At 45.6% G+C, this 19,914-nt stretch overlaps 1 protein-coding gene across 5 annotated transcripts in view; it reads left to right on the top strand.

Annotated features, from left to right (window-relative positions):
• Window positions 1–19,914, top strand: part of anxa3a (annexin A3a) — a 111,601-nt gene that overhangs the window by 39,749 nt on the left and 51,938 nt on the right. For all 5 annotated transcript variants that reach the window (XM_070863900.1, XM_070863903.1, XM_070863899.1 and 2 more), the window contains exon 7: window positions 16,954–17,044. In XM_070863900.1, the coding sequence (XP_070720001.1) occupies window positions 16,954–17,044 (91 nt within the window). The remainder of the gene's footprint in view (window positions 1–16,953; window positions 17,045–19,914) is intronic.

The raw sequence follows: 19,914 nt of genomic DNA, 5'->3' as shown, positions 1-19,914 counted from the left end.
ATGTGTGACTGAGGGGCTCCTTTTAAGGGTCAGTGTAGCTTTGGAGTTCTGATTGCAGGAGACGGCAAAGTTCTGGGATGGCCTCCTGGCGGAGTGGGAGCAGTGAAGACAGAGCTCCTTGGACATGCCCAGTAACTAGCATTGTCTGTATGCCCTTGGGTAGAAGAAGGTCTGCTGAGCCCTGCTCTGATGAAGACTCACTTGTCCCTGCTCATGCTCAAAGTAATCATTCTTATTTTAAGCCTCCTAAGGGCATGAGGAATTCTCAAAGGAATCTTTTGCAATGAGGACTGTTTCCAGTTATAGGCCAACTTGCCTGATTGGTGGATGGTAGCAAAAAAAAAGGAAAATTAGTAGTAAAAATAGAATCATAGAAATTTACAGCACAGAAAGAGGTCATTCAGCCTATTGTGTATGTGCCGACCAAAAAAGAGCTATCCAGCCGAATCCCACTTTCCCGCTCTTGGTCTGTAACCTTGTAGGTTATGGCACTTCAAGTGCATATCCAAGTACTTTTAAAATGTGATCAGGGTTTCTGCCTCTACCACTCTTTCGGGCTGTGAGTTCAGACCCCCACCACCCTCTGGGTGAAAACATTTCTCCTCAACTCCCCTCTAATCCTTCTACCAATGACTTTAAATCTATGGTCATTGATTTCTCTGCTAAGGGAAATAAGTGCTTCCTATTCACTCTATCCAGGCCCCTCATAATTTTATACACCTCAATTAAGTCCCTTATCAGCCGCCTCTTTTCCAAAGAAAACAACCGCAGCCTATCCAACCTTTCCTCATAGCTAAAATTCTCCAGTCCTGGCAACATCCTCGTAATTGTCTTCTGTACCTTCTCTAGTGCAATCACATCTTTCCTGTAATGTGGTGACTGAAACTCTCACAAACTCTCTGCTCTTATATTCTATGCCTTGGCTAGTAAAGGAAAGTATCCCTTATGCCTTCTTAACCACCTTGTCTACCTGTCCTGTTACCTTCAGGGATCTGTGGAGATGCACTCCAAGATCCCTCTGTTCCTCTGCATTTCTCAGTGTCCTACCATTTATTGTGTATTCCCTTGCTTTGTTTGCCTTTCCCAAATGCATTATCGCACACTTCTCCAGATTGAATTCCATTTGCCACTTTTCTGCCCACTTGATAGGTTGAGTAAGTTGGGTCTATGCTTATTGGAGTTCAGAAGAATGAGAGTTGATCTTATCGAAATATATAAGATAATGAGGGGGCTCGACAAGGTGGATGCAGAGAAGCTATTTCCACTCATAGGGGAAACTAAAACTCAGGGACAAAGGACCCAAGTTTCCCACCCCGGTAAAAGCTACGCCGACTTTCTACACTAAAAACGGCGCCGAAAACTTACCTAAGAATTCTCCCCGCTCCTTGGAACATCGCAGGTCTTGGCATGGCGCAGCACAAGCAGTGGGGGGCGGAGCCAGGTTCCGGCGCTGAAAACAGTGCCGGGACCTCTGCGCTAGAGTGTGCGCGCATGTGCAGTAGCTCCTCGCCCCCACAATCTCTGCGTGTGCTCTGCAGGCTGTGTGGGAAGGGCCCGAAGCACGCCGCCCCTAGCCCTGGCCGAATGGGCTCCCTCTTCAGTGGCCAGATTAGCTACCAGAATATCTGTATTTGTAAGTAAAATTGAAATTATGTTGACATATTGCAAAGTACTTGAGGGTTGGCCATCAAGGTGTTTTATCAGCATGCTGGCAGAAATCCTCTGGCACAGTTGCTAGAGTATGTAATTCTAGAATGTGCATAATTTTGTCTAACATAAATGCTCAGTCCAAAATAAAACCCCAAAATCAAGCAAGTCATAATGTTGGGAAATAATATTTTCAGATAATTGATGAGAGTTAAAAATGGAATTGGAATAAAACTAATCTAGATCATAAATATGTGAATCTATCTCAACGGCTTCACATTTAAGAAGAAAAGTTACATTGCTCTGGATAAATTAAATTCCCCTCCCCATGAACATTTTTTTTTAACATTACAAACCAGAAGTTGCATCCGCTCATATACAGCAAATACTTAAAAAAAAACAAAGCTTTATTGTTAGATCTTGAGAGAGGTAGTGTAAGCCAAATCCAACAGCAAAGCCTGTCAGACTAAAGACCAAACAAGATAAACAACAAACACAGAGATTGAGAATATAAAATTCTAAAAAAATAAATAGTTTAAATGTCATATAAAACATTCTTGTAACCCTTTGTTGGTACAAGAATACCATATAAAAACATTCTGCAAGGAAATAAAACACACTGTGTTTCAGTGGATAGAATAAACCTGCTCATCAAAATGTAATTCGGAAAACTCTTATTTACAGGACTTGCTATAATGTATTTGCTAGTTTACCAATCCATTTTTAATCTCGTTGTTTAGTGCTTTGTAAGTCTTGGTGTTAGGTGCAAGTCTTCTCAGCTTCCTTGTATTTTTTATTTGTTATTGAATGCTTATTTTGTGCTTTGTTTAGTGCTTGGTGCTTTAAATGTACTTATGCTTCTTTAATGTTGTTGTGAAGGTGTTTAGTGCTTTGCAAGGTCCTCTCACTTCCCTTCGCCTCCCCGCCCTAACCCCCCCCCCCCCACCCCACCCCCCATCTCTGGCTGCCTGCGCTGATTTCTTAACTCACCGCAAGATTTTTCTGTGCGGCCACAAGTGGCCACATATGCTGGCCTAAGTTAGTTTGGAGTAACTTTTAGCTGTCTAAACTTGCTTAAATGGCCAAAACAGGCGTAAGTGGCTGGTATTGTCCCCTTTTGAAAAAAAAAAACAAAATAAAAAAAAACCTAACTAACTCACACTCGAGCAAATTAAATGGGCAGAATGGCGATTTTTAAGATACTCCAAAAAAATCTAGTTGCTCCAAAAAAAACGGAGCAACTCCTGGGGAAACTTGGGCCCATAGTCTCAGAATAAGGTGCCGCCCATTAAAACTGAGATGAGGAGGAATTTCTTCTCTCAGAGGGTTGTAAATCTGTGGAATTCTCTGCCCCAGAGAGCTGTGGAGGCTGGGTCATTGAATATATTTAAGGTGGAGATCGACAGATTTTTGAGCGATAAGGGAATAAAGGGTTATGGGAAGCGGACAGTGAAATCGAGCTGAGTTCATGATCAGATCAGCCATGATCTTATTAAATGACGGAGCAGGCTCGAATGGCCAAATAGTCTACTCCTGCTCCTATTTCTTATGTTCTTATGACCAATCCGTTGATATCTTCCTGCAATCTACAGCTATCTTCCTCACTATAAACCACACAGCCATTTTTTGTATCATTTGCAAACTTCTTAATCATGTCCCTTACATTGAAGTCTAAATCATTGATGTATACCACAAAAACCAAGGAATCTAGTACTGAGCCCTGTGGAAACAGCCTTGCAGTCACATACACACCCATCAATCATTACCCTTTGCTTCCTGCCCCTGAGCCAATTTTAGATCCATCTTACAAAAGCAAAATACTGCAGATGCTGGAATCTGAAATAAAAACAGAAAATGCTGGAAATCTCAGCGGGTCAGGCAGCATCTGTGGAGAGAAGCAGAGTTAACGTTTCGGGTCGATGACCCTTCGTCAGAACTGCTGAAGGGTCAAAATGAACAAATTCTTAAGGAGCACTGAAAAGGGGAGGGGAGGAAAGAACAAAAGGGAAGATCTGTGATAGGGTGGAAGACAGGAGAGGTTTGAGAGACAAAAGGTATGATGGGTCGACTTGAGATGGTAATAACAGAAGTTAGAAAAGTATTCTGCTTCGCTCCACAGATGCTGCCTGACCCGTTGAGATTTCCAGCATTTTCTGTTTTTAGATCCACCTTGCCATTTTCCCTTGGATCCTATGGGTTTTTACTTTTTTGACCAACTTGTCACATCGGAACTTGTCAAAGGCCTTGCTAAAATCCATGTTGAGTACATCAAATGTACTACATTCATCGACCCTCCTCATAATCTCCTCAAAAAATTCAATCAAGTTAGTCAGACACGACTTTCCCTTAACAAATCCATGCTGACTGTCCTTGATTAATTTGTTTGTGCCTTTCTAAATGATGATTTATCCTGTCCCTCAGAAATGTTGCCAATAATTTTCCCACCATCAAGGTTAGGCTTACTGGCCTGTAATTACTCAGTCTATCCCTTTCTAAACAATAGCATAATATTAGCAGTCTTCCAGTCCTCTGGCACCACGCCTATAGCCAGAGAAGATTGGAAAATGATGGTCAGAGCCTCCTATATTTACTGTCTTGCCTTTCTTAACCGCCTGGGATACATTTCATCCGGGCCTAGCGATTTATCTACTTTCAAAGATGATAAACCTCTTAATACTTCCTCACTCTCTCTGTTTATCCCATCTAGTATTTCAAACTCCTCCTCAACTACAATGTCTGTGCCATTCCTCTCTTCTCTGAAGACAGACGCAATGTATTCATTAAGCACATTAATACCTATGTCCTCTGCCTCCACACATAGGTTACCTTTTTGGTTTCTAATCGGCCCTACTCTTTCCTTCATTATTCTCTTCCTTGTTATGTGTTAAAGCCTCTTTGAGTTTTCCTTGATTTTACATGTCAATATATTTTCACGTCCTCTCTTTGCTTTCCTAATTTCCTTTTTAATTTTACCCCTGCACTTTCTATACATAGAAACATAGAAACATAGAAAATAGGTGCAGGAGTAGGCCATTCGGCCCTTCGAGCCTGCACCGCCATTCAATAAGATCATGGCTGATCAATCCTTCAGTACCCCTTTCCTGCTTTCTCTCCATACCCCTTGATCCCCTTAACCGTAAGGGCCATAACTCCCTCTTGAATATATCCAATGAACTGGCATCAACATCTCTCTGCAGTAGGGAATTCCACAGGTTAACAACTCTCTGAGTGAAGAAGTTTCTCCTCATCTCAGTCCTAAATGGCCTACCCCTTATCCTAAGACTATGTCCCCTGATTCTGGACTTCCCCAACATCGAGAACATTCTTCCCGCATCTAACCTGTCCCGTCCTGTCAGAATCTTATATGTTTGTATGAGATCTCCTCTTATCCTTCTAAACGCCAGTGAATAAAGGCCCAGTTGATCCAGTCTCTCCTCATATGATAGCCTAGCCATCCCGGGAATCAGGCTGGTGAACCTTCGCTGCACTCCCTCAATACCAAGAATGTCCTTCCTCAGACTAGGAGACCAAAACTGAACACAATATTCCAGGTGAGGCCTCACTAAGGCCCTGTACAACTGCAGTAAGATCTCCCTGCTCCTATATTCAAATCCCCTAGCTATGAAGGCCAACATGCCATTTGCTTTCTTTACCGCCTGCTGTACCTGCGTGCCCACTTTCAGTGACTGATGAACCATGACACCCAGGTCTCATTGCACCTCCCCTTTTTCTAGTCTGCCACCATTCAGATAATATTCTGCCTTCTTGTTTTTGCCCCCAAAATGGATAACTTCACATTTATCCACATGATACTGCATCTGCCATGTATTTACCCATTCACCTAATCTGTGCAAGTCACCCTGCAGCCTCATAGCGTCCTCCTCACAGCTCACACCACCACTCAGTTTAGTGTCATCCACAAACTTGGAGATATTACACTCTATTCCTTCATCCAAATCGTTAATGTATATTGTAAAGAGCTGGGGTCCCAGCACTGAGCCCTGCGGCACCCCACTAGTAACTGCCTGCCATTCTGAAAAGGACCCGTTTATCCCGACTCTCTGTTTCCTGTCTGTCAACCAGTTCTCTATCCACGTCAATACATTACCCCCATTAAAAGAATCCACGCACAGACATCTTCCACCCTTCAATATGTAGTTCGGGACCTAGAATGTCAGGTCCCTCATTGAAATACCTGTGAACTAATCCTTTTTTGGTGTGGAAGCGGGTCATCCTTGACACGAGGGACTGCCTAATACTATCCTACCCTGTATGCTCCTTGGCTTCCAGGTGGCTCTAGACTTGGGAGTCCCACCCTTTTACTTTGTTGGGACATGTTTGCTCTGGACCCTCACTGTCTCCTCCTTGAATGCCTCCCACTGCTCTGACACTGAATTACCTTCAAGTAGTTGTTTCCAGTCCACCTTTGCTAAATCACAACTCAGCTTAATAAAATTGGCCTTTCCGAAACGAAAACTTTTACACCTGATCTATCTTTGTCCTTTTCCATAACTATGCTAATTCTAACCGAATTATGATCACTACCACCAAAATGTTCGTCTTCCACCTGCACAGCTTCAATCCCTAAAACTAAGTCCAGAACTGCCCCCTCCTTTGTTGGGCCTGTTACATCCTGGCTAAGAAAGTTCTCCTGAATACATTTGAAGAATTCTGCACCCTTTATACCTTTTACACTAATTCTATCTAAGTTAATATTAGGGTAGTTGAAATCCCCTACTATTACTGCCCTATTGTTTTTGCATTTTTCAGAAATATGCCTACATATTTGCTCTTCTATCTTCCTCTGACTGTTTGGGGGTCGATAGTACACGGCCAGCAGTGTTTTTCAGTTCAACCCATCTGGCCTCATTTGATGATCCTTCCAACGTACCATTCCTTCTCACAGCTGTAATTGTTTCTTTAATCAATATTGCTTCTCCCTCATCCTTTTTATCACCCTCTTTATCTCATTTGAAAAATCTGTAACCAGGAATGTTGAGCTGTCATTCCTGCCCTTCTTTAAGCCATATTTCAGTAATAGCTATGATATCGTGCCTAACTGTGCCCTCAGCTCATCTGCCTTATTTACTAGACTTCTTGCATTGAAGTATATAACATCGAGCAGTGCCAAACCCCTTTTTTGTCTATTTTCTAATCTTTGCATCCCCTGCCTTCCAAACTCACTTACTAATTTACTGCCTTCCAATTCCAGCTTTGCTTCTCTCCCTACTAAATCTACACTCAGATTCCCATCCCCCTGCCAATGTAATTTAAACTCTCCCCAACATCACTAGAACCCCCTGCGAGGATATTGGTCCCAGCCTTGTTAAGGTGCAACCTGTCCGGTTTGCACAGGTCCCAATGCCTCAGAGATCCAAAGCCCTCTCTCCTGCACCATCTTTCCAGCCATACATTGATCTGCTCTATCTTCCTATTTCTGTACTCACTCGCACATGGCACCGGGAGTAACCCAGAGATTGTTACCTTTGAGGTCCTCTAATCTTACTTATCTTTTTCCTAGCTCCCTAAATTCTGCCTGCAGGACCTCATCCCTCTTTCTACCTATGTCATTGGTACCAATATGGACCATGACTTCTGGCTGTTCACCCTCCCCCGTCAGAATGTTCTATTGCCACTCAGTGACATCCTTGACCCTGGCACCAGTGAGGCAACATACCACCCTGGAGTCACATCTGTGGCTGGAGATATGCCTGTCTGTTCCTCTAACGAATCCCCTATGACTACTGCATTATTGACCTACCTCCTCCCCCCTCCCACCCCATCTCCCATCCTGTATAGTTGAGCCACCCATGGTGCTGTAGCCTTGACTCTGGTTGCACTGCCCAAAGGAACCATTGCCCTCACCAGAACTGAATACCAGTTAGAGAACGAGAAGCACTCAGGGGACCCCTGCACTGCCTGCCTGATCATTTTTGTCTGTCCGGTGGTCACACATTCGCTCTTTGCCTGCACACTTTTACACTGCGGGGTGACCACCTCCTGAAATGTGCTATCCACGTAGCTCTCAGCCTCGCAGATACACTGCAGTGACACCAGCCGCTGCTCAAGCTCCGAAACCTGGAACTCGAGCTCCTTCAGCTGACGGCACGTTCTGCACATGGTTCTCCAGGATACGAGAAGCATCCTGGATTTCCCACATAGCACAGGTTGTGCATTTGACGGGACTGAGGTGCTCTGCCATGCCTCTATTTATTAGACTACTAACTAAGGGGTCAAGTTTCAGCCTGAGTTGCTCCTATTTTTTTGGAGCAACTGGTTTAGAATGGAGTATCTTAGAAATTGCAATTCTCGGCATTTAGTTTGCTCCAGTTCTAGTCAGTTAGAAGAGTTTCATTTTGGAAGAGATTTTTTTTTCAAAAGGGGGCGTGTCCAGCCACTTATGCCTATTTTGAAAGTTTAGGCAGTGAAAACTTACTCCAAACTAACTTAGAATGGAGTAAGTGTAGATTTTTGTACGCTCAGAAAAACCTTGCCTACACTTTACAAATCAGACATAGGTTACAAATCAGGCGTAGGGAACGAGGGGGCGGGGGTGGGGGGGGGGAGGTAAGGGAGGTAATTAAATTCTACAAGCATTCAACAGTCTTACTTATACAAATAAAGAGCCATTCTGACTAAAAAATTATAAACAAAGCAAAGACAAAATATTGAATATTCCTACCTGTGTGAAGCAGCAGTAGCCTTCGAGCGACAGTGCTTCAGGCAGGCCTTCCGTGTTGGAGACAGGGGTGGCGTCAGTGACTCGACTGCAGCCCAACAACGGCAGCAAGCAGTCTTTGAGCAGCGGTGCTTCAGGCAGGCCTTCCTTCCATGTAGGAGACAGGGGCGGCGTCAGTGGCTGACGGCAGCCGAAGACACAGCAAGCAGCCTTCGAGCAGTGAGGGTAACTGAGGCCATTCGGCCACGGGATAGGAGCGGCGTCAGTGGCTGACGGCGGCCGAAGACACAGCAAGCAGCCTTCGAGCTACGCGGTAGACTGAGGCCATTAGGCCAGGGACAGGGAGAGGCAGCCAGATAGCCAGTTTGAAACTTAAATTTGCAGAATGGGTGCTGCATTGTCAACACCACGGATTATACAATGGTTCGCCATCAATTCACTGCATAGGAGAGAATTGATTAGAGCTCACTGCACCAGGAACGTCATAGCCCATAGGCTGATGGGCAGGAGACCGTACCCATGTCGACAATATCGAGCCAGGCGCTCGTACCTGGATATTAACGAGGCTGATTGTGTGAAAAGGCCACGTTTTCGCAGAGAAGTTGTCGCTGAGATCTGTGATATGCTGAGAGCAGATTTGCAGCCCAGAAGCAGAACGCCAACTGCCTTGTGTGTTGAAGTGAGGGTAACAGCTGCACTTGCCTTCTATGCCTCGGGATCGTTTCAGGCTACAACTAGAGATGTGCGCGCCATCTCTCAACATGCAATACATGCCTGCATTTACCAGGTCACGGCTGCACTGTATGCGCGGAGGAATGACATCATCAATTTCCCAGTGACCGCAAAAGCGATCCATGAGAGGGCTGTGGGCTTCTTCAGGATTGCTGGCTTCCCAAAGGTACAAGGCTGCATTGATTGTACCCACATAGCCTTGCGAGCACCTGTGGAGGATTCCGAGCAGTACAGGAATAGAAAAGGTTTCCACTCCATCAATGTGCAGCTCGTGTGTGACGACAAGCAGCGCATCATGTCAGTCGATGCGAGATACCCTGGCAGCACCCACGATACGTTCATCCTACGCGACAGCATTATATCTGACATGTTTGAGCAGCAGCCAGAAGGGCAGAGCTGGCTACTAGGGGACAAAGGGTATGGCCTGACCACCTGGCTCATGGTGCCCCTACGCGTGACACGGACAGAAGCTGAGCATCATTGAGAGGACCATTGGCATATTGAAACAGCGTTTCCGATGCCTGGACCATTCCGGGGGTCACTTGCAATACTCTCCTCAGATTTTCGGTTACTTCACTGTTTTGTGCTGCATGCTCCATAACTTAGCCATCATGAGGCAGCAAGAGCTGGTAGTGGTACCTGAAGACCCAAGTGAGGGTCCAGTGCATGATGTTAGTATTACGAAGAGCAGGATGAGGATGATGACGACGATCAGGAAAGCATGGAAGTGCCTGATGCCGGAGCACGAGGTCGGAGGAGGGCGGTCCATCGTGCTCCTTTAACGATTGCTCGAGCCCTGCGCCAGCAGCTCATCCGTGAACGCTTCAATTACTGTTGCCTGAGGGCTCTGCGACCACTGTTGCACATGGACATGTTTATTCTTTGCAGTTGTTCCTACGTTGTGTTGTGTTAATGGAAGATGAATCAGTTTTAATGAAAAAATATTTTATTGAAAAGTTAACATCACTGTAATAAAATATTTGTTGTATCAAACTTTACTTTTTAATATAACTCTTGAAGATCACTTAAAAACTTAAATTTCACTTATAAATTTGAAAAATCTTACGCTCTCAAGATCACTTAAACTTCAGGATCACTTTTTAGGTGCAACATTAAATAAGATACAAAATGTGAGAGCATTTACACTATAAGATCACTTAAAAACCCTAAGATCACTGATAAGTTGTAAAGTTACAAAACTTACAAAACAATTTCAATTTGAAAAACGCTATTACAGCTACATCAAGAACAAGAACAAAAGCAGCAAAGAAAGGCTGCAACCATCTCTCATCCACATCTCAGTGAACGTTCACTTCTTCATGGGGGTGTCATTTGATTGGCCGGGCTGTGTGCCCTTATTGCAGCAGCTATCTCCCTGAGGGCCTGTGCTGTCACTTGCATGCCCTCCCTGAGGGCCTGTGCTGTCACTTGCATGCCCTCCCTGATGGCCTGTGCCGTCGATTGCACTTCCTCGGACATTCCCTCCCTAAGTTCCCATGTCATTACTGTTATTTCTCCCGTCAGGACTGTCACCTCTTCACCTACTGCACTAACGCTACCGATGAGTGATCGGGTAAGCTCATTGGTCTCCATACCCAGTGCCACAACCTGAGCCGCATCTGTTGCACGCTGCATCTCAGGAGAGCGTGTCTCCAATATCCTTCTCCTCTGCCTGGGTCTGCCTCGTGGCACCACTCCACTGGGAGGCGCGGGCAGGGACAGTGGGACGCTCGGTGTTCCAAATGGCACCACTACACAGTGAGGCGCGGGCTGGGACGGTGGGACGCTCTGTGTTCCAGACGGCAGTACTAGAGAGAGAGGCGCGGGCTGGGATGGTGGGACGCTCTGTGTTCCAGATGGCAGTACTAGAGAGGGAGGCATGGGCTGGGACGGTGGGACGCCAGCATGAGTGCCCACTGCTGAATGCGCGCCGAGGCGTTGCCGTTTATTGCCTTGCACTCGGATATTAGGGGCGTGAGAGTTTTGTGGTCAGTATCTAACGCGAACTTGGCCCCGAAAAGGTATTGGTGCATCTTTTTGACACCGTACACGCACGCGAGCGCCTCCTTCTCAACCATACCGTACCCGCGCTCCGCCCGCGAAAGTGACCTGGAGGCATAAGCAATGGGTTGTAATTTACTCGCACCATTGACATGCTGTAAAACGCACCCGACCCCATACGCTGATGCATCACATGTAAGAACTAGCTTTTTACCTGGGTCAAAAAAGGCTAAAACACTGTTGGAACACAGAAGGATGCGTGCCTTATTGAAGGCGCGTTCTTGGACGTCCCCCCAAAACCAATCGCACCCCTTCCTGAGTAGCACGTGGAGAGGCTCCAGCAGCGTGCTCAAGTTCTGCATAAAGTTCCCAAAGTAATTGAGTAGCCCGAGAAAGGCGCGCAGTTCCGAGACATTCCGGGGCCTGGGTGCCAGACGAATTGCTTTGATTTTGGATTCTGTTGGGCGGATTCCATCAGCGGCAATCCTTCTGCCAAAAATTCAACCTTGGGCGCGAGAAACAGACACTTGGATTTCTTGACTCGTAGGCCCACCCGATCCAATCGACTTAGTACTTCCTCCAAATTGTGGAGATGGGAGTCGGAGTCCCTGCCCGTGATTAGTATGTCATCTTGAAACACAACCGTCCCCAGGATGGACTTGAGCAGACTCTCCATGTTGCGCTGGAATATAGCAGCTGCCGACCTGATGCCGAATGGGCATTGATTGTACATGAAAAGGCCTCGATGTGTGTTGATGGTGGTGAGTAGCTTAGACCCTTCGGTCAGTTCTTGCGTCATATACGCAGATGTGAGATCTAGTTTCGAGAAAAGTTTTCCTCCAGCCAATGTGGCAAATAGGTCCTCCGCTCTGGGCAGCGGGTATTGGTCCTGTAGGGAGACTCTGTTTATGGTAGATTTGTAATCCCCACAGATTCGTACGGATCCATCAGGCTTCATGACGGGGACGATGGGACTTGCCCAGTCGCTGAATTCCACGGGTGAGATAATGCCTTCCCACAGAAGCCGGTCCAGTTCGTGTTCAATCTTTTCCCTCATCACATAAGGCACAACTCTAGCCTTGTGATGGACTGGTCTGGCATCCTGTGTGATGTAGATTTTTACTTTAGCCCCTTTGAAGGTGCCCACACCTGGCTGAAATAGATGTTGAAAACGACTTAGAACTGTTGAGCAGGAGGTCCGTTCCTCTGACGACATGGCGTGAACATCATCCCATTTCCAATTTAGTTTTGACAGCCAGCTTCTCCCCAACAGTGCTGGGAGATCTCCAGTGACAATCCACAGGGGAAGTCGGTTCACCGTCCCTTTGTGTGTGACTGAGAGCATGGCGCTGCCAAGGACTGGGACAATTTCCTTGGTATAGGTCCTTAGTTTGTTGTCGATCCTTGCGAGTTTTGGTCTGTTGCTTTGGTGCGGCCAGAGTTGTTCAAATTGTTGGACGCTCATGAGAAATTGACTAGCTCCCGTGTCCAGTTCCATGTTGACGGGTATCCCGTTGATTCGGACCCTCATCATTATTGGAGGCGTCTTGTTGTAAGAACAGTGGACATTGATCGTGTTGACCTGCTGTACCCCGGCGTCCCGGGCACTGTCCCCACCGTCTTCTGGTCTGCTTTCTGACCCTTCCGATTCGTATACCAGCCGAGCTGCTGTTTTTCTGCACATGTGAGCCAGATGCCCTGTATAGTTGCAGTTTCTGCAAACAGCATGCTGAAATTGACACCCCCTTGTTGAGTGCCTTCCCCCACATATCCAGAACAGAATGCTTCCATTGTTTCCGAAGGATGAGCTGCGTCTGGCTGATCTCTCTTGAGCTTCTCTCAGTCTGTAGTTGATTGCTCGCATTGTGGGTTGATGAGGTGTGAACAGCCGTTCATGTGGTCCTTAATGGCTTCTGGCGCCACTGCCTGCTATTGAAGGCCTGCTCTCCTGCCTTTGTCTGTGTGTGGGGGTAGCGGCTTGTTTCACGCTGTGAACCCCTTGTTCCGATGTTTCGTTAGTTGTCGTACCCGCAGTATAGATCAACCTCGTTTCTTCTTCTCCTGCTAAGAATGTCTGTGCGACCAGCGCTGCTGCCTCTAGGATCAAGTTCTTGGTCTCTATAAGCTTTCGGAATATGCCTGCGTGGCCTATTCCTTCAATAAAAAAGTCTCTCAGTACTTCTCTCCTTAGTTCATCGGAGAACTCACATAAACTAGCCAGCCTCCGAAGTTCCGCCACAAAGTCGGGTATGCTCTGGCCCACACAGCATCTGTAGCTGTAAAACCTGTGTCTGGCCATGTGTAGGCTGCTCGCTGGCTTCAGGTGGTCTCTCACCAGTGTGCTCAATCCTCAAACGACTTGCTTGCTGGTTACTCAGGTGCCAGCAGGTCCTTCATTAAGGCGTATGTTTTCGAGCCACAGCTGGTCAAGAGATGGGCTCTTTTCTTGTCTGTCTTATCGTCGACCAACCAGTCTTTGGTTACAAAGCTTTGCTGGAGCCTTTCTATATAGTCCTCCTTATTGTCTCCAGCATTGTATTTCTCATCTGAGCTATTGGAACCATTCTGTGGGTTCTGTGATCCTGTAACTCGTCACCACTGTAAAGTCCTGACCCTGCAGTACAGACTTACACGAGGCACATGCTGAAGTCAAGGTCACTCTGGACCTGCACCTTTATTTCACAGCTCTGGAACAGGTATGCAGTGTCTCCTGCAAGTGCACCCCGGGTGGTAAAGTATGCTTGTGGTTATAGGCCATATCTAGTTACAGTCATGTATAGCATGGTAAGATACAGTTATATACAGTAGTGTGAGATACGTGACACTCGGTGTTCCAGATGGCAGTACTAGAGAGGGAGGCACAGGCTGGGACGGTGGGGCGCTCGGTGTTCCAGACGACAGCACTCGAGTGCGAGCCATGGGCTGGGATGGTGGGTGAATGGGTGTAAATTGCTCTATGACATCACCAGCACCACTGGGACCCGCAACGTTGGAATCAAAACCATGGAAGGTGGAACCAGAACCTATGCGAGTGGGAGGCGCAGGCTCGGACGGTGGTGCACTGGCTGTAAACTGCTGCATTGCACCAGCAGCATCACTGGGACCCGCAATATCGGAATCAAAACCATGGAAGGTGGAACCAGAACCTATGCAAAGGGTTGAAACTCTGATGCCCCTTAATGGGGGCTCATAAACATTAGTTTGGAAGCTCTCCCCTGTAGACATTTCAGTCATCGCCGCCAGCATCCAGTCTGGATCGTCCGCATCTGGTTGTACTGGTTCTTGTTCTGTATCTTCAGGATCCTCAGGGTTAGCATCATCATCATCATCATCATCATCATGTTCTGCAAAATACATCAGAACAGTCAAATGTTTAACAGCAAAGGAGGGGGCAGGATGGGTGGTATGAGTACTCTCACACATAGCAGGCCAGGCAGCAGGTTGATTTAAAGGGCCACGATGCATTTTCAGGACTTACCCTCTCCCTCGCGTGCGAGCCCAGCTTGTGCTGTACTGATTGTTTTTCTCCATGTACGACTCATCATAGCAGCTACCCTCTGTTCCAAGGGTGTCAGTAGATGCAGATTGGGCGGGCCTCCTCCTGTTCGAGTTGCTTCCCTTTTGTTGTGGGTCAATTTCTTCTGCAAAGAGTAAAATATAACTTTTTACAGAGTGCATCTTTCTGCAGGGTGGGACATACAGATAGTCACATTACAATTACGATTACATTAAAAATGGAAAATATTACTTACACTAACTACTTGACCAAGATCATGCCATTTCTTTTTACACTGGCTTCCAGATCTCCTGGTATGCACCACTGCGCAGTAATCTTCTGCAACTTGGTTCCAGCGTTTCTTCATTTCTTTGGGTGGCACTTTTATGCAGCCTCTGTTGCTGGTATCGAGCTCCTGCCATCTCTGCTCAATGACGTTGACTAATATCTTCCTCATGCAAGAACTTCTTTGTTCTTAGTGGACTTTGTTCCATTGCTGTATTGAATTGACACTCTGATTTTTCAAAACACACAGTCCTTAGTTTGCATGCACCTATGCAGCACCAGTTCTGGAAGTTTAGCAGTGAAAAGCAGCACTCACTGATTTCAGTAGGTGATTTCTTCAACAGTGCTGCTAAAAGCACTCCTTCAGACACCAAAAAATCACCAAAATTTAATCCAAAGCCTTTCCATCGGTTCAACAGACACATGAACACTTTTCTTTAAGTCCCTTTAAAAATGGCCGAGTTGTCCCGTTCCACCATTAGCTTTGCGAAAAACCCATCTTAGACTCTTTTGGGGTGAAATTGCCCGATTGGGGATGGTAACCTTCCAGGGCCGGGACTTTTAGCACTCGGTGCAAAAGTCCTGCCCCCGCCGCAGAATTGCCCTTACCGCTCCTAAATGGAAGCGGCGCTCCACTTCCTTTGGGGCAATAACCGGGGTGCTACTGTAGCGGGGAGTCAAGTGCTATGCGGATGCTGTGCGTGATGCTGAAGCGGTTCAACACCCGCCCCTTCGCTTAACTGGGAGGGCCACTGCGCACTCTGCATGGCCTCTAATGGCCGCCATTGAGCCACCAGGGTAGTGTGCGACCAGGCCAGCAGCCCGGCACCCAAGGTGGAGTGCTGAGCTGCACGAAGGCGGACCACGCTAGGGCTGCCATTTTTGATGAATGGAAACCAAATGTATGTGACCAAGTTAGACAAGAGATTCACACATTGTCTGAATGTCTCAACATATCTGAATCTAAAAACAAACAAAATGCGGCAGATTTTCCTATTCTTGGGCATATCGGATCGCTTGTGCACAGCACATAGAAGAAAATTAGTCAGGGAGTATTGTATGCCCATAGTGTACAGAAGCCTAGTGATTATAGTACAGGACTAGCAACCTGGAAGTTGTGAGTTAAAATTCTATCCTAGTATATTGTAAAATTGAATACTGGTTATTTGTGGCCAGATACAAATGACCATAAAAACTGCTGGATTAGCATTAAAAACCCAACTGGTTTAGAAATGTTCTACAGAGAAGGGACCTGACATGTTACTCCAGTCCCACATTATCTGGTTAACTATGCCCTCAAGGCAGCTAGGAATGGGCAATAAATACAGCTTTGCCAGTGTTCACTGCATCCTAAGAACAATCTTAATAAAAAGGGAGCCTGCCCAATAGTTTTGTCTGTTAAATGGACAGAAAATTGGGTGGGCTACATTGGGGCATGCAATCCTGCTTGCCTTATTTTTCTATGCACTACATTCAGACAATCCAATATGCACAAGAATAAGAACTGGTAAATTTGCCTCCATGTCTTTCTCCATATCCTCACGGAAAAAGCCCATGCCCATATTCACTCTTTCTATATCTGCTAGCTTGAGCTCCAGCCTAAACATTCTTGCTACATATATTTTTTACATTTTGTTACATAATGAAGTTCTCGTTTCCACCATTTTTTGATTGTTATTTAAAACGTATTGCTTTTTAAAATTTCATCTCAACGCATCAGTCCGAGTTGGATTTGAACCCTCCCCATCAAAGCACATTGTGCTGACCCACTGAATAATCGGTACTCCCACCCCCACCCCTCCAATGCAATTTAATTTTAGTTTTATTATTTGACCACCTGAATTGCATTGGTCATAAGAAATCAAAATAAAAATGGATTGCTACTCCCGAGGAGAAGGGTACATAACAGTCGTCTAGTATTACTGCTTGGATTTCTGCCTGCTCCAGTCAGTCTTTCAGACAAGATTACACAACAGTGGAACATTCTGCAGACTCTTGTAAACTTTCTCATCCACAGAGTGGGAACAATGGGGAAAGGACATTCAGAAATAGAAATAAATCTTACTTTAACACAACTTTTGTGCTGAAATTTCCTTTAATTTAATCTCTTTAGGGACCTGGCACGAATGAAAATTTGCTGATTGAAATTCTCGCTTCAAGAACCAACCAACAATTAAAAGAAATAAAGGAAGCTTACCATTCAGGTACATGTTTTTTCTACCGGGAGTCTTTCACTATGTTCAACGTTTGCAAGACAGCTGTGTTTTCTGTGACCTTTGGCCCAATTTAGTGCTCAAAAATGAATTTAGAGCTTTTAGTTTCATTTAAGATGCTGGTTGGAAGACATGCTGGGGTAACATGGGCATGTCTGTTTTTTTAACATTGTTTGCTAAGACCTTGAAAGTAATCAGTACAGATTGCTTAAAAATTATCATGTGAATGACCTCACAATTGCCTACATTGACATCCATTTGCCACAGTTTTGCTCATTCACTTAATCTATTAATATATCTTTGTAAAGTTATGCTTCTATCTACACTGCTTACAATGTCACCTACCTTTGTGTGATCGGAAAATTTGTATATGTGGCTTTCTATGCCATCATATAAGTTGTTAATAAATATTGTGAATAGTTGAGACCCCAACTGTGCTGACTTTCTCTGATCAGCTGAAAATTTTCACGGTGTTCAGTCACTTATAGTTCAGTTAGTTATAGACTCTAGTATTTTCCCGACAACTGATGTTAGGCTAACTAGTCTATAATTCCCTGGTTTCCCTCTCTCACCTTTCTTAAATAGCAGAGTGAAAAGTGAAATTTTCCAATCTAAAGGAACACTTCCTGAATCGAGAGAACTTTGGACGATTATAGTTTGGGCATCTGCAATGTGCTCAACTACTTCCTTTAATCATCATCATCATAGGCAGTCCCTCGGAATCGAGGAGGACTTGCTTCCACTCCTAAAGTGAGTTCTTTGGTGGCTGAACAGTCCAATGCAAGAGCCACAGACCCCGTCACAGGTGGGACAGACATTTGTCGAGGGAAGGGATGGGTGGGGCTGGTTTGCCGTGTGCTCCTTCCGCTGCCTGCGCCTGACCTCTTCACGCTCTCAGCGTTGAGACTCGAAGAGCTCAATGCCCTCCCGAATGCACTTTCTCCACCTCGGGCGGTCTTCGGCCAGGGACTCCCAGGTGTCAGTGGTGATGTCGCACTTTACCAGGGAGGCTTTGAGGGTGTCCTTGTAGCATTTCCGCTGCCCATCTTTGGCTCGTTTGCCGTGAAGGAGCTTCGCATAGAGCATTTGCTTAGGGAGTCTCGTGTCTGGCATGCGAACTATGTGGCTTGCCTAGCGAAGCTGATCGAATGTGGTCAGTGCTTCAATGCTTGGGATGTTAGCCTGGACGAGGAACTGATTTTGATACGCCTGTCCTCCCAGGGGATTTGCAGGATCTTGCGGAGACATCATTGGTAATACATCTCCAGTGACTTGAGGTGCCTTCTTTACATTGTCCATGTCTCTGATCCATACAGGAGGGCGGGTATCACTACAGCCCTGTAGACCATGAGCTTGGTGGTAGATTTGAGGGCCTGGTCTTCGAACACTCTTTTCCTCAGACGGCCGAAGGCTGCACTGGCGCACTAGAGGCGATGTTGAATCCCCGCATCAATGTCTGCCTTTATTGATAAGAGGCTCCCGAGATATGGGAAATGGTCCACGTTGTCGAGGGCTGCACCATGAATCTTGATGACTGGGGGGCAGTGCTGTGCGGCGAGGACAGGCTGGTGGAGGACCTTTGTCTTACGGATGTTAAGTGTAAGGCCCATGCTTTCATATGCCTCGGTGAAAACATTGACTATATCCTGGAGTTCAGCCTCAGAATGTTTGCAGACGCCACCTCCAGGCCAGGTCTAAGATCACTTCCTTTAAAACCCTGGGATGGAAACCATTTGGACCTGGGGATTTGTCACACTTGAGTGCCATTATTTTCCTCATTTCTGTTATTTGCTTATGTTAATTTTGGTGAGTCCCCATCCTGATTCAACATTAGTTTCCTTGGGATGTCAGGCTTGCTATCTTCCTTCCTTTACTGTGAATACTGACGCAAATTAATTATTCAACATGTCCACCATTTCCTTATTTTCATGCACAATATCACCGTTCTCAGTTTTCAAGTAGCCCACATAACAAGTAAGCAAATCATCATAATGTAAGCATTTACTATTCATAGTACTAATCTCTGTCATAACTTTCTCCTTTCATTACTGCTTCAACTTCTGAAACAGTTGCAAAAGTGATAATGGTACTGGTAATTGTGAATGTGAGGATCGATACAAACCATTGAGTGCTTGCAATACATTGAATTCCTAAAGAGTAATTCATGTTTAAATTCAGCTGTGTATTTTGTGCGTACTCCGGATATCTGTATTTTTTGTGTTTATTTTCACATTTTCTAATGCTTATTCTTTGCTATTTTCACTTTTCACTGTACTATTTTTTTATTGACGATTTTAATTGACTTGGGCGTATAAAAGATCAAAATAAAATTGGAGCATTTTAAGCTGCAAGGAATTAGTCTCTACAGTACTTGTGTGGCATGTGCACTGGGAATGATTAAATACCTGCACTAAATGCTGTTAGGAGAGACAACCAGCAACGATGTAACAACCATCAATACTGTAAATGGGCTTTCACGTATAAAGCCTGCAGTCAACAGCAAATAGTGTGGTTTTCTCTCCCTTTGCTGCTGAAATATAAACTGCCTGATGCACCTTGCTCCACCAACAGAGGTGACGCACCTTTTATGGGTCTAATAGGCTGTTGCTAGATTTGGTGTTTCTACTTCTGCCTGGTGAAAATACAAGCTGGGTGGATTAGTGCCAAGAGGGCAAGCTAGCGCTACTCTTCCAAAACCAGCACTGCAATATAAAAGTGTCTTAAGCAACTATAACATTCTCACTGGCAGCTTTTAGTGATACTCAGGGTTTCTGATTTCAGCAATAGAAATCAGCACCAAGGGGTAGAAATTCAATGCGCTTGCTCCTCCCGCTAACGGGGTGCAAATGAGTTACCAACCG

Source organism: Pristiophorus japonicus, chromosome 2 (genome assembly GCF_044704955.1).
Source record: "Pristiophorus japonicus isolate sPriJap1 chromosome 2, sPriJap1.hap1, whole genome shotgun sequence".
NCBI classification, from domain to species: domain Eukaryota; kingdom Metazoa; phylum Chordata; class Chondrichthyes; family Pristiophoridae; genus Pristiophorus; species Pristiophorus japonicus.
Note: the sequence above shows the minus strand (reverse complement) of the source record. Positions and strands in the feature narration are given on the sequence as shown.